General features: G+C 41.1%; 1 protein-coding gene across 1 annotated transcript in view; it reads left to right on the top strand.

Moving 5' to 3' along the window:
- Positions 1–26623, top strand: part of FARP2 (FERM, ARH/RhoGEF and pleckstrin domain protein 2) — a 159100-nt gene that overhangs the window by 76216 nt on the left and 56261 nt on the right. The window contains exons 4-13 of the mRNA XM_073581193.1: positions 290–332; positions 2807–2885; positions 2966–3063; positions 4103–4217; positions 4328–4475; positions 4993–5088; positions 5742–5905; positions 6362–6430; positions 8669–8726; positions 9592–9796. Coding sequence (XP_073437294.1) covers positions 290–332; positions 2807–2885; positions 2966–3063; positions 4103–4217; positions 4328–4475; positions 4993–5088; positions 5742–5905; positions 6362–6430; positions 8669–8726; positions 9592–9796 — 1075 coding nt within the window. The remainder of the gene's footprint in view (positions 1–289; positions 333–2806; positions 2886–2965; positions 3064–4102; positions 4218–4327; positions 4476–4992; positions 5089–5741; positions 5906–6361; positions 6431–8668; positions 8727–9591; positions 9797–26623) is intronic.

The following is a 26623-nucleotide window of genomic DNA, read 5'->3' as shown; positions in this document are numbered from 1 at the left end:
TACTTGAAAAAACATTTTGATTAAAAATTTTCCGTCATGACAAATTTTCCCCAAAATGTCAGAAAGCTGTTTGGAGGAACTTGTTTTTTTTTTTTCCTGCATCTCTCTTATAAGAGAATTATTTGTGACTGTTGATGCTTAGAATGTGGTTAATATAATTAGTAGAATAATAGCAGTTAAACAAGAGACTGCATTCATGGATCCACCCATAACATTCTGTTTTTAATTATCCCAATATAACTTAGGAATGCCTATAAAAAGTCAACTCTTCAATATTTTTCTATTTTAGGTGTGGTTGGAGCCTCTGAAATTTGTGAACAAGCAGCTGCGCAGTAAGTTTTAGTTTTTTTTTTTTTGTTTTTTTTTAATAAGGGTAAAATAGATGAGCCTCATTTATCAAAACTGTCATATTAGGTTTTCTTAGCTTGGTAATGAAGAGTGTTATGGATGTATGAGTGATCGCGTTCTGTTCCGTAGCGCACCACTCCCCACCAGCTCACTTTCCTGCTTGGTGGGCTCGCGCTCCTCCCTGATTGGCAGTGTAAGCATGGTTGCGCCGCTGGTTTAAGTGTGCGCGGGCCCACAAGCTGTTCTATTGGGAGAATAGGGGAAGGACTTTGCAAATGACTTCCAGTTTAAAGTTGCTTGCTTTTTTTGCAAGGTCTACCTTTCCATACCCATTGAAGAAGATGGGAATAACCCTTTAAGAACACGTTATTTTTTTCTCTGTTTTTTGTTATCTGAGAAGCGGCCATGTTTCGGGGTTTTCCCTGCACAGCTCTGTCTTGAATTATTGTGGTGGTTGCAGCACGAAGGAAGTAAAAGTCCATCCAGAATATTTTCTGTTTTCAAACAATTGCTCTTTGATGACAGCAGACCAAGAAGACGGCAAATGTGCAACTGAAATGTCAGTCAACTCAAATGTCACTGCAGGCCAGTAATGGTGTGCAGGCAGGCCAGTTCATAGGGGCTGAATCCAAAGATTAGGACCTATCAAAGAGATTTGTGAGTTTTTAATATCTGGGGTCTTTGTGTTTACCATTGTCAAAAATCTCCCTTTGCTGTAAATATGATGTAAAAGTATCAGTCATTTTTAAGCAGTTTTCAGAAAACCTTTCCCACGATCATATTACCTGACATAATAGAGACCAGAATGTAGGGCTGCTTTGTAGGAGTCACTGTCCTATCGTTCTTCTTGGTGACTGATGCTGTCCATATCAATATCTGCTGTTTGTTGTTGATGTCAGGATATAGTACTCAGTGATCAGATGAAGGCCTGTTTGTGGCTAAAAGTCTGGAAACTGAGCTTCAGTACCTAAAAACAGCCCCTACACAGTGTACAGAGTTGTGGTGTCCGGCTCCACTCACTGTTTACTTCAAGAAGCCCTCCTCCTCCCATGAAAGCTTTTATCCTCTTAATATTTTGCAGTCATCACTGTGTACTTACAATTGCTCATTTTGCCTTTCTACCCAGCTAATTTTTCTCTTTTCTCTTTTCCTATGTATAAACAGGAAGTTTTGTGTCCCTGCATTTTATCATTCCCCTCTTCAATTCCTGACTCAGCTGCTCCCTCCTCCCCCTGCCAGGGCCATTTTCAGTAACTGATGACTTATACATGGAAAATTTATCTCCTGTTTCTACATTCAGCTAGTCATTTTTTTAATCACATTAGGTCATAGACCTAATGGAAAAGAGAAAAATAAACTGGGTAGAAAGGGAAAATGTGCAATTGTAAGTACACAGTGCCGTATAATATGATGACTGCAATATATTAAAAGGAATCTGTCACCCCATTTTTGACCTATAAGATGCGGCCACAGCCATCAGGGACTTATCTACAGCATTCTGTAATGCTGTAGATAAGCCCCCGATGTAACCTGAAAGATAAGAAAATGAGTTATATTATACTCACTCGAGTGTCTGGTCCAGTCCGATGGGTGTTGCAGTCCGGTCCGGCACCTCCCATCTTCTAGTGATGACGTCCTCCTTCTTACTTCTGCCGCGGCTCCTGCGCAGGCGTACTATATCTGACCTGTTGAGGGCAGAGCAAAGTACTGCAGTGCGCAGGCGCCGGACCTCTCTGACCTTTCCCGGCACCTGCGCACTGCAGTACTATACTCTGCCCTCAACAGGTCAGATATAGTACGCCTGCGCAGGAGCCGCGGCAGAAGTAAGAAGGAGGACGTCATCACTAGAAGATGGGAGGCACCGGACCGCGACAACCACCGCCCCCCGGTGAGTATAATCTCATTTGCTTTTCTTTCCGGTTACATCGGGGGCTTATCTACAGCATTACAGAATGCTGTAGATAAGCCCCTGATGTCCGTGGCCACAGCTCATAGAGCAAAAATGGGGTGACAGATTCCCTTTAAGAGGATTAACATTTTGATGGGAGAAGGGCTTCTTTCAAAATAAATCACAAATCTCTTTCTGAGAGGTAAAACATTTTCCTGTTTCAAAACTTGTTTTAACCTTAAAGAAAGAATCAGCTATGACCCCATGCTATCCTGCCTGTATGTTGTTTTCCTCCCCTCCCCAGGAGCTGTGGTATGATCAGACCATGTCCCTGCACGGTCAGACACAGCCATTACACAGTACACAGCAGGGGCACATTTATAGGATTATCTCACATTTTATGTAAACACATCCAATTGTGGAAATTATTTTTATTTCAAGATTTGTTGGCTAAAATGTACTTTGTTGGAAAACCTCTCTAATATCAGAAAAATAACATTATCCCTTGTAATCTCCATGTAGATCAGATAATTGGAGTGAATGTAACCATCTTTATATATGTATTTGCAGAACCAAAAAACGCCAAAATTCGCCTGGCTGTGAAGTTTTTCCCACCTGACCCAGGTCAGCTGCAAGAAGAATATACAAGGTCCGAGGCTGAAGCGTGTGTGCATTAGGGCCCAATATACACCATGCGATCTTTTACTGATCTCTGACCTCTTCTTTTAGGTACCTGTTCGCCATGCAGATTAAGAGAGACCTTGTAGAGGAGAGACTAGTGTGCAGTGATAATACCACCGCCCTTCTGGTCTCCCTGCTTTTGCAGTGTAAGTATCCCCATTACATTTCATGGTCACAGACTTGCAATCAATCTGCAATTTCTTTCCTAGAATGGTTCTTTTTATATGGTTACTGATTATTTTTGCATTGCCTTGTCAAGCTTGTCTGTGGCATTGTCCTATATTATATATATATATATATATATATATATATATATATATATATATATATATATATATATATATATATATATATATAATATAAGATTTGACTAAACCTGGCATAAAGGCTATATATATATATATATATATTACCTGGCATAAAGGCTATATATATATATATATATATATATATATATATATATATATATATATATATATATAGCCTTTATGCCAGGTAATCACCTTTTTGAGAGGAAAAGGGTGGGGGTGGGAGAGAATGGTGGGGGTGTAAAGATTGAGTATGGTCGGCTGTTATACTCTGGAGCTTCAATGGTCTCATTGGTTTCTGTGGGCAGTGCTCCAGAGTGTCTGCTTTCCAGAAGTAGGCCCTTTCTACTGTCATGTTGCCATTTATTGCTTGGGTCACACTTTCTGATTTTTTTTCCCACTTGAAAGTGAATGGTCTGTGAAAGGAGCCTCGCATTTTCCATTGAGTTCATCGTGCCAGTGCAGATTTGACTAAACAGCTTCAAAAATACATCTAGATATGTTATATTAAAGGGAATCTGTCACCAAGTTTTTGGTATGTATCGTAATCTGAGAGTAGCTTAATAAAGAGGCAGAGATTCTTGATTCCAGTTATGTGTCACCTTCTGGGCTGGGTTTTTCTGTTTCAGTACAGTCAGTGTTTTATCAGCAGACGATGATCCCTACAGGACAAACTCAACAACTGAGATCATCTATATCTGCTGCCGAGAAAACCGTGACTAAGAGAACACCCAGAAACCTAAGTGATACATCACAGTAATCAGAGTCTCTGTCCCTGCCTCGTGCTGCTCTCGGATTACCTAACAAAAAAATCTGCTGACCAATTTGCTTTAATACTTTTGAAATGAACAAAAAATTCTCTCCATGTCTTTCATAGCTGAAGTTGGGGACTATGACCCGAAGGTGGACCAGGAGCATCTGAGAAGCACACAATACTTGCAGCGTCAGTGTAGTCTTGAGCAGCGTATATTGGAGTGTCATCAGCAGCACATGTGAGTTACTAATGTAACAAATCCATATTAGTCTTTTTTTTCATTGTACCGCCCTTTTTTTTTCTTCCAGCTAGCGGCATTAACGTTTCTATATTTTATCATCCCTGCAGTGGTATGTCTCCTGCCGATGCAGATTTTCAGGTCCTTGAGATTTCCAGGCGACTTGAGTTGTATGGGACCCGTTTTCATCTTGCATCTGATCGTGAAGGTGCCAAAATTAATTTGTCAGTGTCGCACATGGGAGTGTTGGTTTTTCAGGTACAGGACATTCACTACCCAGCATAAACTACAGACGATTTTCTTTTATTTGGGAAGGACATTTCATTAGATTTTTTTTATTTTAAACAGATTCCCGCCTCCAGTTGTTGCTGCTTCTCTGATTCTAGAACAGGTTTTTCTTTTTTTTCCTGTGTCCTCCATTCCAAAGTTATATTTCCTGATAATAGTGCACATTTTCCCTTCAACCAACGGAGCGTATTCCACAAAGCCTCTTGGTGGTCTTTTGATTTTCCTCCTCTTTTGTTGGCCAATTTCTTTGGTATACGCCCACTTGGTTGAAGGGGAAAAAATATGCATCGGAATTCTTTAAGCAACACCCATTGAAGGGGGTACTCGGTTTAAAGTAAACCTAAAAATCCAGTGTAAGGTCGTCTTTATAGGTCTAATGTTTCCATTTATTCTTATCCAGGGGCACATATCCATATGATCAGTCGGCGTACTGGAAGCCATTTATCTCCCACATTACTCATGTGGTCTTCATCCTCTTATCACACAGGGTAACACAAAAATTAATACATTCAACTGGTCAAAGATCCGTAAGCTGAGCTTTAAGAGACGACGATTCCTTATAAAGTTGCATCCAGAAGTCCATGTAAGTATTTTAAGAATCTGGTTGTATTCCCAAAATGCTTTGTATGTTAGTACTAGTGATGAGCGAGCGTGCTTGGGTAAGGTGTCAAGCAAGCAGGCTCGTGTGCTCATAGGGTATTCTCGGCGAATTTTATGTTCGTGTTCAAGTCCCCGTGGCTGCATGTCTCACAGCCGTTCGATAGCCGCAATACATGCCTAACAAACAGGCAATCCCTGCATATGTTGTGACTGTTGAACAGTCGCGAGACATGCTGCCGCGGGGACCCGAACATAATATTCGAGCACGCCGATAATACCCTATTAGCACACGAGCGTGCTTAGATAACACCTTACCAAGCATGCACGCTCATCACTAGTTAGTACCAATCTTAGAGGAAAGAGACACATTCTACTTTTGTTGCTGCATTTTTTACTTGTTCGGTATTTTGTCTTTTATTGTCCCTTTTGTATAAATGGTAGTAATAATTACATATAAGTTACTTTTGTGGAAAAATTGTAGTCTTATGTTTTGCCACAAAACCATGCATCACTTCTTGACTAAATGATTTTTTTACGTTTTTGCAAGATTTATTATCTTGAAGTTGCACCAGAAGTAATGTATGCAAAGTTTGCCATTTAACCTATTTCTCCACCACATTTTTCCCTCTTCGGTAGGGCCCTTATCAGGATGCCCTTGAATTCCTCCTTCCCAGTCGGGATATGTGTAAAAGATTTTGGAAAATCTGTGTTGAGTATCACAGCTTCTTCCGTCTCCAGGATCAACCGAAACCCAAATCCAAGCCTGTTATTTTGAGCCGCGGCTCTTCTTTTCGTTACAGGTAAGCAGTGCTTCTGCATTCTTATGTGAAATATCTAGTTTTTTTCTGTGAATTAACCTAAAATAAGTTTCTGCTGTGGACTATCCTAACTTTCGATGAGGAACATCAGAAGTGATAGAAGTTGAAGATCCTTGGATAACATAGTGATGGTCTGCTGTATTGCCCTGGTTTACAGATGGCCATTTTAGTAGGCCAGAAAATGCTTGCGTATAAAGGTCCATACTAAAACTGCAACGTCCAGGTTCTCCATGGTTTTGCTAAACCGTATTTTGAATCTGTATATCAATCAGGTTCCGTATAGTAGAAAGCCTGGCTTGTTGCTTCGATGGACCTAATTTGCATCAGTGTTGTGCCTTCCATCACCTGTGGATGGCAACCATAACTATAGAAGATGCTAGCTACCCAATAAATCTGTTATTTTATACTCTATTTTATAATGTATTTATTTTTGTCTAGTGGCCGAACCCAGAAACAACTTATAGAGTATGTTCGGGATACAAGCATCAAGAGACCACCGTGTGAGAGGTGAGTGTCAACTTTTGCATAGATTGTAGGAAAAACGAATGCAAAATGAATGCAACATGTCGATTCTACCTGAGAATATTAAGGAGGAGACACGATGTCTTCACTGCGGGATGTTGCTGCTGATTAACAGAGCTGCAGCTGTGTCACTATGTTCACATTTTGTTTGGCATTCTAAATATTTCTTAACCCATTCTGATCAAGGGTGTCACAGCGATTAGATCCCCACCTATTTAGCATTCGTTACCCATCTGGTGGATCGCTTCTAAACGCTTCGGCCAAGTAATACCCCTTTAAAGCATACCATATGGTTCTACAATTTATCTAGTGGTGGTGGTTTGCAGCCAGAATTCTATCGTTTGCATCGTTTACATCTATAGCTATGCTGGAGGTTTCAAGCATCAGCGTCCAATCCAATAAAACTATATTAAGAAACGTAAGCTTAATCATTCTAAATGAATGGGCACAGAATTCTGAAACATTTAGGCTATGTTTACATGCAGAGTTATTGCTGCGTTTTTTTTATGCAAATTAAAAGCTGCTTTTTACAGTACTAACAAAAGCGATGAGATTTCAGAAATCTCTTGCACACACTTGTTTTTTTTTTTACCTAAATGAATTTGAGAACTGTAGCGTTGTTGAAATCTGCAGCATGTCCATTCTTTCAGCGATTTTTAACACACAGAAATCAATAAAAAAGTGTCAAAACGCTGCAAAAAAATGTTTGTTTTTTTTTCTTTTGGGTGGATAAAACAAACTATATTCAACCTGTACTATAGACAAAGCACTCATGTAATCCACACCCAAAAAATGTTGCAAAGAAGGAAAAAAGAGCAAGTTTTGGCTGCAGAAAAAATTCAGTATTTGAACATAGTCTTATACAAAGGAAGCAGATTTTTTTTTTTCCTCATGTAAAGAGGACATTTATTTATAGCAGAATTCTGATATATAAGATTTGTGAGATTTTCTATAATATGTTATAAATGAGAGTGGTGGTAAAATCTCGGGGACTCGCTTATGCGGAGGGGGATGCTGTTGTAGGATTAAAGTAGACTGGCCTTTCTACCGACGTGGTTAGTATTAGTACATTCTGCTACTGGTGAATATGACAAGCTCCTGAGCTGCTTGCTCACTAGTGAGTACTTTGACGCGTTACATATATATGGTGGCAAGCTGGCATTCATTGAATGGCCTGCCTGATTCTTTCTACTAATTACTGGCTAAAAAAAATACCTCCGCTGGTTTAATTTCTTATATTAGATTAGCCAATTTAGGTTTAGGTAAGATTTAGCTTTCTTTAGGGGAAAACAGCTCATATATAGGGTCTTATCCGATGGATATATATCAAGTATATTCAGATTATACTATCCTGATAAATCTTTTGATAAGACGTAGGAGATATCAGCTGCAGCAGATCCACGGGGCAACTAGTGACTATGATGGACTGTATGGGCAAAGACCCTCTGCTGCTTGTTATTCCTAGAGGAACCGGAAGACTTTTCCAAGATACTCCCGGTTAATAGGCAACGATAAATCTGTAGGGGATATCAGCACAAATTGGTTCTTATCTGGTGGATATTTCACACCATGTGGTGGCTCTTTGAACTCTGACACTGTTTGTCATGTGGTTCTATTGGCGACGATATTCAAAGGTTTGACCTGTTTAAACAGCATTTTTCCCTTGTTTCCTGATACATGTGGTAATTTCCTGATGAAGTAGTAATTTATACTTTGAAACGCGTAGAATAAACCACCATCTTTCATTCCATCACGTCTTTATTAATGCTTCTTTCAGCAGCGTGGATAATATCCACATTTCTCTTTTACTTTGTTTTTTATATTAGATCAGGTTTTTTTCTGATTTTGGAGGAGGAAAAGGGCACAATTATTCTTTGTAAGAACACAAGTATGCGCAGGAATGCTGTTTCCATATACAGAGACACCTCTTTTGTTTGATAGATATATATATATATATACTGTGTGTATATATATATATATATATATATATATATATATATATATATATATATATATATATATATAATCTCGGACCGTAATAATGCAGTATAAGACCAGAATATCTAAGCAGATGCAGGAGGACTGTGTGTGGTGTAACCCATACCTCTGAGGAGCTGGGATCTCTTTCACCATTGCTTGTATACGCAGTGCCTGCTTGTGTATTAACAATTGTGCTTTGGTGTCAGTGGGTTTCTCCTGACTGCGTTGCTCTCTGTCCTGCAGGAGACACAGCAAACCCAGAGTGTCCCCTTGCACTGTGGTCCCTGACTCTCCAAAGCAGGTGCGTGTAGATATACAGCACTGGGTGCCTCTTGCTTTGCTGTTCCTCTTGCTTGTGACTTTCCTATGTGCTGTTTCTGTGTTGTCTTAGACACCTTTAGTTTTTTTTTTTTCTTTAACATTCTTCTTATGAGTTTTAAATGTTGCACTGAACATTTTCCTATATCTTTATGCTTGCTTTGCTGCTTATTGTATGCTGTAACTCTGCTGTTTCATCCCCAGTGTATTTTCTTGCAAAACACTTTGAAATGTACTGCTTACTAGTAATGCCTTTTCTAAACTACACTATTACTGTTGAGTGCCGTGCCTTATCCAAACCCATATTGCTTAAAGAAGTTGTCCAGATTTGGGATGAAAGTCTGCAGTGACTCTTCGTGACTACAGACCTTTCAATATTAACAGCATTCGCACTGCACGCTGTCAGGATTCTCTAGAGCGGGTGGTCACTAGGCCCTAAGTATGCAATTTGCATACTTCCGGCCACATTCCAACTAGACGTGCACAGCTTCACTTAATGTAAGTGAATTGAGCGAAACCACACATGTCTAGTCGGCACATGAACGCATGTATGCAAATTGTAAACTTGCAGTAATGTGATATCCGTTTCTTGCCAATGGCACCAGAAAATCATAACTGCATTTGGTGCGCAAGTTGTGAGGATTCAGAAGCCTTTCATCATAAACCTGGACAACCCTTTTACAGTTTCTGACATTGCTTGCTAATCCACGACCAGTTTACAATTTTGATTTCTAACCCTATGGTCTCTGGGTGCTGAGCAGAAAGTATGCATGGTGGGGTTGAGCAGTAAATCACTTGACTTTTCTGTAGTTTTATGCCAACATTTCTACCTTTTTGTTTTCTTTCAGATCATCGCTTTCACTGAGAGTGTGAATACCCTTATTTCACCGTCCTCTCTAATCCTGTCCCCTAAGTCTTTGTTTAATCCTCCCCCCTCACCCCTGCAAAAAAACACAACCAGAAACGAGAACATATCCGCTTCTCCACGGAAGGAGGAACCTGGCAGAGGAGCTCCAGAGAATGCAGGATCTTCAGTTCAGTCAACATTACAAGGTCTATACCACAACCCCAACCCCTCCTTCCAGAAAGAACAGGACCAAGGAGAAATCCTGGGTACTGAAAATGTCCAACAGGGTGAGGATGTCAGGTTGTGGGTAACAGGGGTTTCTGATTCCCTTTTTTTGACTGAAGAATTTATAGATGATGATCCAGCAGACATCTCCTTTAGTGGAGGTGCAGCGCTGTATAGCTATGGTAGTAGGATAGATCCACCTGATCATGATGATCTCCCACCAGAAGAGTATTATCTAGATGATGTGGATGAGCGGGATTTTAATGGCAATACAAGGCCAACCGACGCTAGTGAGTTACTGGAAATGAAAGCTCAGGCAAGTTTCATGCAGAGTCTTCTGAGCCCATCAGAAAATGGATCCCTTCTCCATCATCATTCTGAAACCAGCTCCTTGGTTCACCATCGCTCTGAAAGCAGTTCCCTTACTAACCTAAATGGGATTCCTTCATTCTCTCGATCTGCTAACCACTCCACTGCCAGCTCTATGATAAATTTTCCAGCTTGCTCGGTGCGCTCAGAATCAAGTTCAGCTTTTCAGTTCGGAGATATACTGGATCAACTGGAACAGCTTAGCTATCCTCCGACAACCACCGAGGACTCCAGCAGCTCTGACGATGACTCTTGGAACTCTGAAGACGAGACTCCAATTGATATGAACTTATTCTTCAGCAATCCATTGACACTATATACCAATTTTAATAAACTTGGGTTGCAGGATAAGAAGGAAGTCCCTGATGTCTAATAATGAGTTTGACCATCTGACATCCAAAACGAGCACTTGCATGCAGAGGTTTAAGTCCTAGGGATACATACTCCATAGGTTTTGCTGGAGGATATTATCTTCAGCAACTTGTGGGATCGTGATTTCAGTCTTGCTAATTTCCAGGCAGTAATAGATGGACAGAGCTAGGATGGTTTCCATGGACTAGAACATCTGTCAGTATTGTCAATCTGGACATGTTTACCTCACAAATGATCACTATGGAAATTGATCAAATCCGATCTTAATTGGAAGTGAGCATAATGATTTTGGCTTCTGTAAAATGTACTAAAATGAAGAATGACCACGTTTTTCTCCTTGGTCATTCTGTACCACTAGTCACATCATGATTCACCAGAGCTTCTCTTTTTCCGAGACTTCTTTTAGGTTAGATTTTGTCAGCTTATCAAGTCGTTAACACATTGATGTATTACTTCACACATTATCTAAGGATTAGGAGACAAAGTGACAGCATGGCATTCTTCTCACAACCTCCTTGTAAATAACACTTCCCACCTGCATTAATTTGCTAACCAATACTACTTAAGAAGACGCCACTAACTGTTGCGTATATTCGGCATAATGGTCATTACTCTAACACTAGGCTTATCAGTGACATAGACTATGCACCAGCTCTTTAGAGTAAGGGCTTTTCATCTCTTAGTGCTGAGCTCTTTAATTTGGTGGGTTTTTAACTCTTGGTCTTGTAGAGCGTTTAATCCTAAGGGTACCGTTACACCTAGCGACTCACCAGCGATCCCGACCAGCAATATGACGCAGTCAGGATCGCTGGTGCATCGCTAGGTGGTCGCTAGTGAGCTGCCACACAGGCAGATCTCACTAGCGACATCGCTGGGGACGGGGATCGCTACTTACCTGTCAGACGCGGCGATCCTGCGTCCTCCCGCCCGGGTCCACGCGTCGCTCGTCGTCACAGCAGGAAGCGCTGCAGGAAGTGACCGACGAGAAGTGATCCAGCAGCTTCTCACGCGATCAGCGATAACCAGCGGGGGAGCCGGTCGGAGGTAAGTATCACATGCAGCGATATCGCTAGCAATATCGCTGTAATGTCACAAAATCGGTGACTTTACAGCGATATTGCTAGCGATATCGCAGTGTGTAACGGGGGCTTAAGGAACTAACGCTTCTTGCCTGCCAATATCTTCTTTGATGTCAATTTTCTTCCTGTTTGCCTTTCTTTTGCTTAAAATATTAACTTGAAGCTATTTTGAAGCATCAGCTACTTTTCCTGATTGCTAACCCAATTGGACTTTTTGTCAAACACCTACCTGTTGGTTGGTTTGTAGATGTTCCTTTTTCTTGGAGGTACAACATGGAGTGTGAAGGGGAAAAAAAAACGTAGGGTTTCTTGACCCTGAAGACAGTCGTGGGTTATTGATTGACCACTGAGGAAGTTTCTTCAAAGTGTTTCTCCAATGCAAAATCATAATATTTGGTATCCTATTCTTGCTCTAAGTAAAATTTTATGGACTCTTTTTAATTTTTATAATATATTGGTTCGATAACTTTTTTGAATATAACGGTTTGGACATTTTTTTTTTTTTTGGACTATAATGGTTTATGACACTAAAATCAACCAAGTGAAGAGTGCAGCCAATCCCAGAAACTCTTCAGTTTTAGGAAATTCTAATCATAAAGGAATAAAGTTCTTATTACAGCACTCACCAAATCTTACTTGGCCACGTTACGTGACCCTGGTGTGCGCTTTTTAAGGTTATGATAACACTAATGATGGTATTTAATAGTATCGTTGGAATCTGAATTTATATATGTTTTCATATGAGATATTATCTCGGCTCGGCTTATGATCATTCTGGTGCTCGTCTACACATTTATGTAACCAGTAGAGCCCTACCAAACAAATGGAGCTTATGTAGCGCAATCTCCGTATCATGGAAGTCATCTTCAGACTCCAGTCTTGTATAACCTTTCAATCGCCTGCTATTATGTAATTACAAAGACATTCAAAATCAGGTATGACGGTTGTGGGATTTATCCACCACCTGTAATTTTCCAATTGTGCCTTGGGAAATTAATGTTGTTTGCCTTTTTTTTTAAGTGTCTGTACATTCAGTGATAAATGGTGCCAATGTACCCGCAGGAAAGGGGTGATTTACATGTGCAACTATTCTGGTTTTTGATCTGATTTTGTTAACGTGTTTAATACCAATTGTTTCTGCAATAAAACAAGGAGTGCTGGAGCTCTCCGTTTTACACTTTCATGTGATTTGTAGCTGTGATATCATTATTTTTTATAACCTGTGCAGTTTAGAGGGAAACATCATTCAATAATCTATCTAAAATCCACAAGGGCACTGTCATATATTGCTGAAGTCTCGAAGGGTGAGTTTGCACGTGGCGGATTGCATCAGGATTAGCTGCGGATTGAACGCTGCGTCCTGCCGCAGCGTTTAATCCGCAGCGGCCAGACTTTCCTGCATAGTGGAGGGGATTTTATGAAATCCCGTCTCCACTATGCGTCCGATTACGCGGGTGACACACCCGCTAAACTGGACATGCGGCGCGTCTTTTTAGACTGCAGCATGTCGGTTTACCTTGCGGAGACGCTCAGTCTCCACAAGGTAAACTGCTTACTCTATGGGTACCTTGCGGTGATTCCGGATGTATTCACTGAGCACATCCGGAATCACCGCGCGGACAGAAGGGGGCAGGGCTTTGGGCGGAGCTGGCTTTTCGCTCCAGCCAAAGCGCAAGTAATATGATACGTGGAAACGTACTCTAATACAATTCATACCCAGTTTGGTTTCAGTGGAGACAATGTGATGCTTTCCAGTTAGAGCACTCCACCAATAATGAATGTGATAAAGAAACAAATAATTTAGTATGTTAATTACCCGTAAGTACCTGTGTGTTAATTGTCTTCGTATTAATGGTTTTAAGATTTAGTATAAAGTTAGTGGATTTTAAACTTTTTTAATAACTTTTATTACATTTTTCATGTTCATCAGTAGATCAGGTGCAGTGAATATTTCACAAAGTCAACTTTTTTGTACTTTATAAAGTCAGTATTTTAACCCAGATCTTTTAAGGGGTTGTCCACCACTATGACATCTCCTTCTCATACCCCAGGCTTGGCCCCAATAAAATAAAAAAGCTTATTCTAACCCCTCATGCCGGTGCCGTTCAAGCAAAGGCAGCACTCGCTCTCCCCGGGGCTCTCGTGTTGGGACATGTGACGCCGGCGCCCAATCAGCGGTGGCATCACTGTCTCCAACATTGTACGAATTTAACACGAAGAGGAAGTTCGGGCTGCAGCAGATCCTTGATTAACTGTCCATGTTCAATTCATACGAAGACGGAAATAGTGACGCCTGCGCTGATTGGGCGCCAGTATCAGAACAACCCCACAAGAGCGAGTGCTGACACTGCGGGAACAGGCCGGCGTGGGAAGTGATTATAAGCTTCATTAATTTATTGGGGCCAAGCGTGGGCTATGAGAAGGGGTTGTCCACGATGTGGACAACTTCTTTAAACTACCCTCCTACACCCATCATCCCCTGTGCACCGTCATTGCTGATGATAAAGAATTTAAACATGAAATGTCTCAGGAACATCTAAAACGATATTTGTATAGGTTCGTTAATATTTTTTTTTCTTTTCTTTTATATATTTTGACGTGTCCACTCCGTAAACTGTGTATACTTGGCTAAAAGTGATGGTGCATTCCTTTATATCATTTTTGTTTTTCTAATTAATCTATGGAACTCTGTTCTACTTCATCCCAAAGGTGTTGGATTTGTACTGGAGGTCTGGTCTCTCTGCAGTCCGTCCGTTCTTCCACAGCCAGCCATGCCTTTATAGACATTGTTTTGTGCATTGGGATAGTCATACTGGAACAGAAAAGGGCTTCCCCCAAACTGTTCCCACAAATTGTTGAAAACGTCTTAGTGTTCTGAAGGACTAAGATTTCTATGTACTGAGACTAAGGTGCCAGGGTGCACCACCCGGAAACAACCCCATAGCATTATCCTTCCTCCAGACTTGGCACAATGTTCTCCTGGCATTGGCCAATCCCAGACTTGTTCATCAGACGCCAGATAGAGAAGCATGGTCCATCACTACACAGAACCCGTTTCCACTATTTCATCCACTGGTTGACATTTAGCTTAGGGACGAAAGGTTTTCATGAAGCTGCTCAGCTAGGACAGCCCATATCATGATTCTCCTGGGGCACAGTTTTCGTGCTGGTATTAACTGCAGAAGAGAGTTGGAGCTCTGCAGTTATTGGGTCAGCAGAGCATTGGTGACTTTTAGACACCATGTGTCTCAGCCCTCCTGAACCTTGTTACTTGACATGGTCTCCACTTCATGGCTCAGTCGCAGCCGTTCCTAAACGTTTAAACTTTGCAGTAATACCACTTTGTTGATTCTGGAATATTTAGTAAGACATTTCTCATACTAATTTGTTGTAAACGTGGTGTCCTACACAGTGCCGCACTCAAATTTAGTGAGCTTTTTTTTTTTTTTTAGAATGAGTTATTGTTTCACAAATGTTGGTAAAGGCAGACTGCATGGAACGGAAATGGATGTTATATTCATATGGCAGAGGAGGGGAAGCTTCTTACTGACGAGGGCAATTTGCATATTTAAGCTATTCCTCGGGGGACGGTCAAATTGTGCACTAGCTCCGCCCACAGAGTGAGTTTTGACGCTGACACTGATGTTAAGACGTAATCTTTCACTGCATGCGCCTCTGCGTTCAGTAGTGAACGCTGCGTGCGTGTGCTTGAAGCGCAAGGAGAGATTAAAAGGTCGGTGTCCATCAAAACACAGCTTCCGGCCCAAGCACTGTGGTCACGAGGTATCTCAAGGGCTGGAGTAAAGGTCATCGTGGACCGTAAATGGCCCACAGGCCCGAGATGCCCCATCCCTGACTTAAACAAATGGGACTGAATTAAAAACCTGAATTTGATGATTAAAGAGACTCTGTCACCAGGTTTTTGACACCAAATCTGAGAGCAGCATAATGTAGAGTCAGAGATTTGTTACTCGGCTGCTTGACCAGAGACTAGTAAACTTGCTGCCATGTAGTCCTCCATATGCATGAGCTCTGTACAACTCTGCCACCACCACTGATTAGCAGATTTCTAAATACACTGTGCATAGGTAGAAAGCTGCTAATCAGTAGTGGTGGCGGGTTATACAGAGCTCAGCATTCAAAGAACTGATAGATCTGCAGCAGATACAGCTCTGATTTTTATCAAATCGACAGCAAGCAGCTCCGTTAGTGATACATCTCCAGAATCAGGGTCAATGCCCCTACATTATGTTGTTCTCAGAAGGGGAAGCATAATCTGGTGACAGATTCTCTTAAGGAGGTGTGTAACAATACTTTTCTTCATAATGTGTGTCGTCACACAGCGAATGAAACAAGTATGGACACGTCACCAATGTTCTAAGTATATATATATTTCTAAAGGTGCCATTAACATGAAATTCTCACCAGATGTCGGTAACAACCCATCCAATCCACACAGGCAAAGAAATCAACTCATAGATATCCGTAAATTAAGTAGTGTAATAATGAGAAATGGGCAATCTAGTTATTTAATCTCATATATTTAGTTTATGCTGATGTTTTTCTCACTTCACCAACTTAGACTAGATGCATCGGATTATAAAAATATTTATTAGGTAAAAAGCCAAGGGGGAGAATACTACCGCAAGCCACTGTATATTAAATTTGTAAATTAATGACGTATTCAATACATATTTCACCCACTGTATGTATATCTTTTCTGTTCGCACGTCACATTTTAAGAAATCCCAATAAAACACAGAAATATGCAAGGTGAGCCGTAATGTGTGAACTGTGCTTTGTAATGATCACTATGCAGCATGCTCCCTCTAGTGGAGGCTACAGGGAAGCCAGCTTGTTCTCTTTTTAACTTGTCTATGCAGGGAATTTAGGGGTTTGTGTCAAAATTGTGAACTGACCACTCGGGTTGAGTTTTAATGCCTGATCCCTTTTTGTTTTTTTTTTGCTGCCACAAGTGTCCAACACTGGCTTGTTCCACTCTGCTCATTGAAAACACAGACATGCTTGCCTAAATCTAGATATGCATGTGTATGGAGGAGGTATCGCTTTCTCCTCAATGAACAATCCACCAGCAACTATTATATGTGCATGGCTGGAAAAAGCGGTTGGCCACGTGTTTTTTTTTTTTTCTTGACACTCTGTCTATCAATCGGATTAATTTAGGTTTAATTAATTGTATAAATATTTTGTCACAAAACTCAAGATAAAAAGCGGACGGCACCGCTGTTACCGTGTGACTTCAAATGATGTGCGGCATACAGAAGCCCAGCAGCTGGGAATCTCGGGTGCCAGACCTGGAAACAGTCAATCCTGGGAATCCATGCAGAGAGAAGAGGTCGCACTCATCGAGATGGAAGTGTCACTGATTTATTGACATATCATGAACATGTCAAGTCGGGGGAGTGACATAAGGAGTGCAAGAAAGGCTGACAACGGCCGTTTCGCGCTGCTCGAGCGCTTCAACGGGTCCAAAATATAAATATTTTGATCTGGAGTTTCTGAAGCCAGCAATATCATATTGTATTGTTTTTTTGTTTTTTTTAATGTGGCAAAAAGGAGGGGGGGGGGGTGATTTGAACACTCATCTTTTAACCCCTTAACGACCAGAGGTATTTTTGGTTTTGCATTTTCATTTTTCGCTCCCTTTCATACCAGAGCCATGATTTTTTTTAATTTTTTGTTCAAAATGGCCATGTGAGCACTTGTTTTTTGCGGGACGAGTTGTACTTTTAAATTACTCCATTGGTTTTACCATGTTGTGTACTCAGGGGGAAAAAAATTCCAAGTGCAGTGAAATTACATTGCCATTATGATTCTCCAGGTCATTGCGAGTTCGCAGATACCAAACATGTCTAGGTTCTTTTTTATCTAAATGGTGAATAAAAATTCCAAAGTTCGTTAAAAAAAAAAAATTGCGCCATTTTCCGATACCTGTAGTGTCTCCATTTTTGTGACCTTGAGTTGGATGAGGGCTTATTTTTTCGCGTGCCAAGCTGACGTTTTTAGTGATACCATTTTGGTGCAGATATAATGTTTTGAACGCCCGTTACTGCATATAATGCAATGTTGTGGTGATAAAAAAAGACCAATAATTCTGGCGTTTTGACTTTTTGTCTCATTACGCAATTTAGCGATCCTGTTAATTTTTTTTTATATATTGATCGGGCGATTCTGAACTTGGCGATACCAAATGTGGGTATGTTTTGATTTTTTTATTATTATTGTTTAATTTTGAATGGGGTGAAAGGGGGCTGATTTGAACTTTTATATATATATATTTTTTTTTTTTTTTTTTTTTTTATACTTTTTTGCATGCTTCAATAGTCTCCATGGGAGACTAGAAGCTGCACTCGTCCAATCTGCTCTGCTACATACATGCGATGATCAGATTGCCTGTATGTAGCAGAAATGCTCACTTGCTATGAGCACCGACCACTAGGCTACAGACTGGCAGAGGGCAGAAACGACTCCACTGACCGGGGTGACCGTCATCTTATTCGAATGTCACTCAGCAACCGCAGGATGACATCAAGTGACATACAAAAGGAATGGCAGCTGTGGTGAAGTGCACGGCAAGAACAGTTCGTAACAGGCTCCTAGAGGCAGGGCTCAAGTCATGTAAAGGTGGAAAAAAGTCTTTCATCAATGAGAAGCAAAGGAGAGCCAGGTTGAAGATTGCCAAACATCATAAGGAATGGACCGTATAGGACTGGAATAAGGTAATCTTCTTTGAGGAGTCTAATTTTCAGCTTTGCCCAACACCTGGTCATCTAATGGTTAGATGGAGACCTGGAGAGGCGTACAAGGCACAGTGTCTTGCACCCACTATGAAATTTAGTGGAGGATCGGTGATCTGGCGATGCTTCAGCAAGGCTGGAATTGGGGAGGTTATTCTTTGCGAAGGACGTATGAATCAAGCCGCATACAAGGTTATCCTGGAAAAACAGTTGATTCCTTCTGCTCAGGCAATGTTCCCCAACTCTGAGGACTGGTTTTTCCAGCAGGACAATGCACCATGCCACACAGCTAGGTCAATCAATGTGTGGATGAAGGATCACCACATCAAATCCCTGTCATGGCCAGCCCAATCTCCAGACCTGAACCCCATTGAAAACCCCTGGAATGTAATCAAGAGGAAGATGGATAGTCACAAGCCATCAAGCAAAGAAGAACTGCTGAAATTTTTGTACCAGGAGTGGCATAAGGTCACCAAAAAGCAGCGTGAAAGACTGGTGGAAAGCATGCCAAGACGCATGGAAGCTGTGATTAAAAATCATGGTTATACCACAAAATATTGATTTCTGAACTCTTCCGGAGTTAAAACATTAGTATTGTTGTTTCTAAATGATTATGAACTTGTTTTCTTAGCATTATTTGAGGTCTGCAAACACGGCATCTTTTTTTATTATTTTGACTCATTTTCGGAAAATAAATACAAAATTTGGTGCTTGGAAATTCAGAAACATGTGAGTAGTTTATAGAATAAAAGAGCAATTTACTCAAAAATATACCTATAAAGAGAAAAATCAGACAAACTGAAAATTTTGCAGTTTACAGAAATACAAACAAATGTTCTAAAAAAAAAAAAAAAAAAAAAAAAGACAAAAACAGACATTAGTTTCAGTATACATTTCAGTTTCCTCAATGTACCACCAGCCATTTTTTTTTATTCCATGGAAATCCAGTAGAAATTAATATCTGTTACTGCAAACTTTTTTTTTTTTTGTCTTCTGTCGACTCAGAAGTAGGTGCAGGACACTGTGCATGATGAATTAGGATGTGTTCTGCAGAATGGTAAAAAGATATTTTTATAAGAACAATGTAAATTGTTAATTACTTAGAGGAACAATTGCTCCATAGTTTTCTTGTACCGAGACAAAGTCATAGAATCATATAAGAACATGAAGGTCTGCTTTTAACTAGACCATCATGTTCTTATATGCAGAGGAAAACAAAGCTTACTAAATCATATAAAACCGTTATGTAACATACCAAAAAAGGGGAAAATGGGAATCTCTGTGTGTCGGCCTAATCCTTATGGCTAAGTTTTGGTCCCATAGTGCAAGGAACTTGCCAGCCGGCCCGAGACTGGACATTCTCAAGTCCATAGTATAACGCCATCCAGCATTACTTAAAAAATATGTTGTCTTTACTTATGTCAGTAAAATGTAAGATCAGTTAAGTCTTTTATACCATGACTGAGAACATGTTTGTAACGCATAGGAATGGTCCACGCCACTTTGTTGCTGTCTTGTCTGGGATTCCTATCTTACTGATATTTAAATAAAATATATAATTTTATGTACTGCTGGATTGTGTGATCCTATGCATTTGAGAAGGTTATGTAATGTAATCCAATTATTGCTGAAACCAGCAAACACATAAAGTGCCTGATATCCTTTGTATTTCAAGTTATCACTTTTTAACCCCTTAGTGACGGAGCCAATTTGCAGCTTAATGACCGGGCCAATTTTTACAATTCTGACCACTGTCACTTTATGAGGTCATAACTCTGGAACGCTTTAACGGATCCCGCTGATTCTGAGATTGTTCGTGATATACGTAACGTACTTCATGTTAGTGGTAACATTTCTTCGATATGACTCAAGATGCTCAAAACCAAATTCAAGAAGTTTTATTAGCCCTTTACGTGCTTCACAGGAACTGAAGCAATGTGGAAGGAAAAAATTAACATTTAACCTTATTTTTACAAACATTTTACTTCAGAACCAATTTTTTTTTTTTTCACAATTGTAAAAAGAGAAAATGAACCACAAAATTTGTTGTGCTATTTCTCCTAAATACGCCGATTCCCCATATGTGGGGGTAAACCACTGTTTGGGCGCATGGCTTGGAACGGAAGAGCGCCTTTTGACTTTTTCAATGCAGAATTGGCTGGAATTGAGATGATGTGCCATGTCGTGTTTGGAGAGCCTCTGATGTGCCTAAACAGTGGAAACCCCCCAGAAGTGACAACATTTTGGAAACTAGACCCCTTAAGGAATTTATCTAGATGTGTGGTGAGCACTTTGAACCACTAAGTGCTTCACAGAAGTTTATATAATGCAGAGCCGTGAAAATAGAAAATTATTTTTTTCCTCAAAAATGATTTTTTAGCCCGCTATTTTTTATTTTCACAAGGGTAACAGGAGAAATTGGACCACAAAAGTTGTGCAATTTGTCCTGAGTACGCTGATACCCCATATGTGGGGGGAACCACTGTTTGGGCACATGGCAGAGCTCGGAAGGGAAGGAGCGCCGTTTTGGAATGCAGACTTTGATGGAATAGTCTGCGGGCATCATGTTGTGTTTGCAGAGCCCTTGATGTGCCTAAACAGTGGAAAACCCTCCACATGTGACCCCATTTTGGAAACTAGACCCGCCAAGGAGCTTATCTAGGTGTGTGGTGAGCTGTTGTGAATTCTCTTGCTCGGAGTTCTGAGCCGAAGCTCCCTCTTCTCCCTTTGGTGGTTACTGAGAGTAGTGGAGCTGGCCGGGTTGATGAAAGTTCCCCACCTGACAACGATAATTGGGAACCTGGTATTACTGGCTGGGAGCATATAATTGAGCTGGCTGCTCTTGGTGGTTGCTGTTGATTTCCTCCATGTGCATTTGGAGTTCTTTTGTCCCCTGCCTGATCTGCATGGTTCAGTTAAGTGATTCTTTTGCTAATCCTTTGCATCTAATCTGGTTGTGCCTTTTTTTTTTGCTTTCTGCTTTGTTGCTAGGGTTCAGCGTACTCCCTGCTGGGGGCAGCGCTGGGCCCGGCTCCATTTGTTACAGCTTGTGTCAGTTTGTTCAGTTCCCTGTCATGTTAGTATCTTTCGCTTTGCTTCCAGTTTATACCAGAGTGCTGAGCTAGCGGGGGTGAGGTCGTGTGATCTCAGGTTTTTTGTATATCAGAAGTTTTCGACTTTTTAGGGTTTTGTGCGTGATTGCAGACAGTATCTCTTCTGTCCTGTCTAGGCAGCTTGGGCCCCACCGTTTGCTCAGTCTGTTCTCTGCCTGTGTTTGTGTCTCATCTTGTCTCACCGACAATATATGTTTGGGGGCTGTCTATTCATTTGGGGATCTGCTCCGGGGCAGTTTAGATTTCACCTTTCTGTCTTTAGGCTTAGTTAGTTCTCCGGCTGTGACGAAGCGTCTAGGGCATCGTAGGAACGCTCCACGGCTACTGCTAGTTGTGTGGATAGGATCAGGGGTCTGCAATCCGCTTAGTTACCAACCTCTCTGGTCTTCTGGAGGCTTAGCCTGTTCCTGCCATCCTCCTCGGTGACCCATTCATAACAGTGAGCACTTTGAACCCCTTAGGCCTGTTTCACACATCAGTTTTTTTGGTCAGTCAAAATCCGCTAAAATGGCAGATAACGGATCAGTTCCTGTACTGACCACAACGTTTGGCACTGGACCATTATTTTAATGGATCCGTCAAAGGAAGAATTTTAAAGGAACCGCTGCCTGGGGGGGGGAGAGAGAGAATTTTTCAGCCGCCAGAACAGAGTTTAGGGTTAAATTTGCGGCTGAGTGAAGTCTTTTGGGCATGTGCAGTGAGAAATGCGGGTCCGGCCACCTGAAAAAACGTTGCATGGTCCGTTCGGGCATGTCGGCAGACGTCAAAATTTTGGCGAATCCGCAAAAAACGGATCCAACGGATAGCCATCCGTCAAGATCCGCCGGTAATGCAACTCAATGGGAAAAAAAACGGATCTGCCAAGAAAAATGGCGGATCCGTTTTTCTTGCAAAACAGCGGATTTTGACTGATGGACACAAACGGATGTGTGAAACAGGCCTAAGTGCTTCACAGAAGTTTATAACGCAGAGCAGTTAAAATAAAAACTTTTTTTTCCACAAAAATGATTTTTTTAGCCCCCAATTTTTTATTTTCCCAAGGGTAATAGGAGAAATTAGACCCCCAAAGTTGATGTGCAATTTGTCCTGAGTACGCTGATGCCCTATATGTTGGGGTAAACCACTTTTTGGGCGCGCTTCGAGGCTCGGAAGGGAGGGAGCACCATTTGACTTTTTGAAAGCAAAATTGATTGGAATCAATGGTGGCGCCATGTCACGTTTGGAGACCCCCTGATGTGCCTAAATAGTGGAAACCCCTCAACTCTAGCTCCAACCCTAACCCAAACACTAGCTAATCCTAATCCCAACTCTAACCATAACTCTAACCACAACCCTAACCCCAACACATTCCTAACCCTAATCCCAACCCTAACCCCAACCCTAATCCCAACCATAACCCTAACCACAACCCTAATCCCAACAATAACCCTAGCCACAAACCTAACCCCAACACACCCCTAATCCCTATTCCTAACTCTAATAATTCCAGCCCTAACCATAATTTCAACCCTAACTCACTTTAGCCTAACTCTAACCCTAATGGGAAAATGAATATAAATGTTTTCTTTATTTTATTATTTTTCCCCACCTATGGGGGTGATAAAGGGGGGTTTATTTACTATTTTTATCTTTTGATCACTGTGATAAGGTCTATCACAGTGACCAAAATGAACCAATAGGAAAAATCTTCCTACTGTTGGCGGGATGGCAGCACCCATGGGGGGAAGCACAAGGGCCGAGGAGCATCGGGGGGGATCGGGGACCCTATTTCTCCTCTGATGTGCGTTCACATCAGAGGAGAGAGAAATTAAATGGCTTATCAGCCTTTTTTTTTTGTCGTCGCCGGTATACAGTTAATAACGGCGATCGCAAAACCATGGTCGGTAAAAACAGACCTGAATCATATTCTCTGAGGTCTCGGCTACCCCCGGCAGCCGAGACCCCGAAGAAAATCCGACTCTGGGGGGCGCTATACACTTTTTCAACAGCGCCCTTAATTAACAGCGCTGTGGTTTAAGTACCCTTAACTACCGCCGTTAAATGGCGTATCGGCGGTCTTTAAGGGGCTAATAACATAACTTTGCCAGTGAATAGAAACAATTTTAATATCCAGAAGCTAGAATAAAACATCTACTATATATGATGTCCTACTTACGAGTTGTAATATATACAGTAAACCCTGCACATGTGTCAACTGAACATCATCGGGACAGATTTCACAGGATGTTAAAGAAGGATTCTGCTGACACATCTTTTAATACTTTTCAGGAAATCTTTTCTTAGGTCTCTACATTGTGTCATACCTCTGTTATTCCTCCTGGAAATGTACAAATAAATTGACAACTGGGTGTTACCACTATCTTTTGTCATTGGAGTATGTCTCTTTATAATCTGAAATCGGTCAAGCCAAAAACACATTCAAAAGGCACACAGTTAAAATAGTACTAAGTTACATGAATTATTAATACGCCGTGAATATGGTTCACTTCCAATTCCCTTTAGGAGTCTCAATATTTGATTCACAGCTAAAGATGGGCGTTTTTTTTACTTCTACGGTACCTTGCAGTGCCATCTAAATTGTCCTCGTACATAGAATGTTCACACAGTTGCCAATATTAATGAGACATGGAAGAACAATACTGCTTTCTCCGTGAGATGCCCAGGGTCAGATTTTGGGATCGCCTTTGAATATGGACGTGTTTTTGTTTTTCATGTTGTGTCCAGTAGTGAAGTGAAGAAGTGGAACTTGTGACCGGCCTTGTGAGCGCTGCTAGAGGCATATCTGAAGACGTGACTTGTTTTATGTCATTATCTCTCTGAATAGTTCTCATTTTGCTAACAAGACATTCAAATTATACAAAGGCGTCTTGCCCAGAAGCTGGAGGGCAAATTGGCAGCACGGGTTTCTTCATGTCACATGGCTGCAAATGTCAAGGACCAGTTAATTGATGGAAAATGCATATAGACTGCTTCGTCCAGAGATGGTCAGTCAAGTGGATGAGGAACCTCTACAGAAGGAGATGGCACGTTTCCGTTTCATAGAATGTCTTCTAGTCTTGACTGTCATCATTTTTCTCCGCATCTGTGTTTCTTTCTCACGTTGATTATATATGGATTCTTTCTGGCAATCTCTGCGCTATGGTTCTGAGGGTTTCCTTGGTCTACGTTTTACACTTCTTTTTTTCTGCATGATCTTTCCTGTCTTACCTCGTGTGTATGTATTTCATTTTGATTTCTTAATTTCTTGAAGCGTGGTTTTTTCTTTTCACTCATTTTTACTTTTGCTCCAAGATCTTTTCTGATTACCATTCCATTCATTTTTCTTAATGCATTTCCACATTATCAATAAACATGGTTCAAGGGAAGCATTACCTTTTTAAGTAATATTCATATGTGCTGATATTTACAGTGTGAAATTTAGCTGGACATCTAAGGCTGTGTGCACACGCTGCAGATTTTGCTGCGGTTCCGCAGCGGTTTTGGCCGGCTGCGGACCCGCAGCAGTTTCTGCTGCGGTGTACAGTACAATGATTCCCTATGGGAATCAAAAACCGCAGTGCAGATGGTGCGGAATTTTCCGCGCGGATTATCTGCGGTTTTCAATCCGCAGAAAGAACTGACATGTCAATTCTTTCTGCGGATTCTCCTGCGGTTTGCCATCTCCTCCATTGAGGAGATGAAAAACCGCAGGGCAAAACCGCAGAGCAATCCGCAGGTAAAACCGCAGGTATTTTGACCTGCGGTTTCACCTGCGGATTTTACAAAATCCGCGCGGATGAATCCGCACCTAATCCGCAGCGTGTGCACACAGCCTAACAGAATCAACCACTTTTTAAAAAGAGGTAGTTACCATTATCAAAAGATCATGGTAGGTCCATCTTCTGTAACCCAAATCCTTAGGCTGCTTGTAAGGACTCGTGTATGCGACAGATTTTCTCAGATGAGTACTAAAAATGGTTTTCACGGATATCACTCGTATCTATGATATTCTATAGGGTTGTGCACATTTCCAATTTTGAATAGTACCAGAACTGTACCTGAACTTGACCCCAAACTCCATAGAAATCAGTAGGGACCTTAACTTCTCTCTTCCTCTCCAGACTACCGGGAGAACGCTGTGTTCAGAGTTCAGCACCGCACACAAGGTGTTCTGGGTTTGTACCAAACTTTACAGTTTTGGTTCGCTCACCTCTAATCAGAACCTTTTAGTAGGGCAGTTTTGAAGTTGCATTTTTAGGCGACCGAATCGAACTTGTTAGGGTATTGAGAGTGGAAAATATTTTAATGATTTTTAGGTTCAATTCTTCTCTCCTCCTACACATTGGATGATTGGCCGAACCCAATTAAATCGGGATTCAAGCGAAATTATCCACCCCTTTTTATTACTTTCAAAACAGGACAAGTGTTCTCTAACAATGAAGGGATTGTCTACCTGCTTATCACTCCCCTGCTCCTCCTCCATACCACTTCGTGGGTTCTCAGGCAGCCTAATTGCATGACTGCTGCACTGATTTGACTGCTGTAGTCTTGCGCCAGCCCCATCGGAAAATGGAAAATCAGCCGATCCAGGTAGCAGTGAATGGAACTTCATTTATTCATTTGGACTACTGCTGTAAAATCAGTCGGTAGCATAAATCCGCTGTACCAGCAGAGATTAGAAAGTTTGCAGCATATCTCATTGGCGTGAAAGGTCTCTTCCCTCAATTTTCAGTTATCCTTTCCCTGAACGCTCAAAAACTGCTTAAATCTGTCTACAAACGTGTCTTCAGTGAGGGATCAAATTACACCTGCTACCAATTAAAGTTTATGAAGAGGGAAAGAGTTAAAGGCAGGGAATAAGAAAATAATCAAACCAGTTGTGTGGGCACAATTTCTTTTTCAAAGGCCGATTCCACCTGAAAAATTGCACAGCAACATCAAAACATGCCTAGCGTATGTTTTGGGGTTTTTTAGAATTTTTTTTTTTTTTTTTTTTTAAACTGTTAAGGCATGACCTTTTCCACACAGCTTCAGTTTAAAAGCCATTCCGTAGTTTATATACAGAATTTAAGTAAAAAGTTGCTGTGGGGGAAACAGCCAAAAAGATTCTTCAGGAAAACCACTGCCAGCATTTTCCC

This window comes from Dendrobates tinctorius, unplaced genomic scaffold, assembly GCF_039654945.1.
Source record: "Dendrobates tinctorius isolate UK_male_01 unplaced genomic scaffold, ASM3965494v1 ptg000069l, whole genome shotgun sequence".
Classification (NCBI taxonomy): domain Eukaryota; kingdom Metazoa; phylum Chordata; class Amphibia; order Anura; family Dendrobatidae; genus Dendrobates; species Dendrobates tinctorius.
This window is presented reverse-complemented; position numbering and strand designations above follow the sequence as displayed.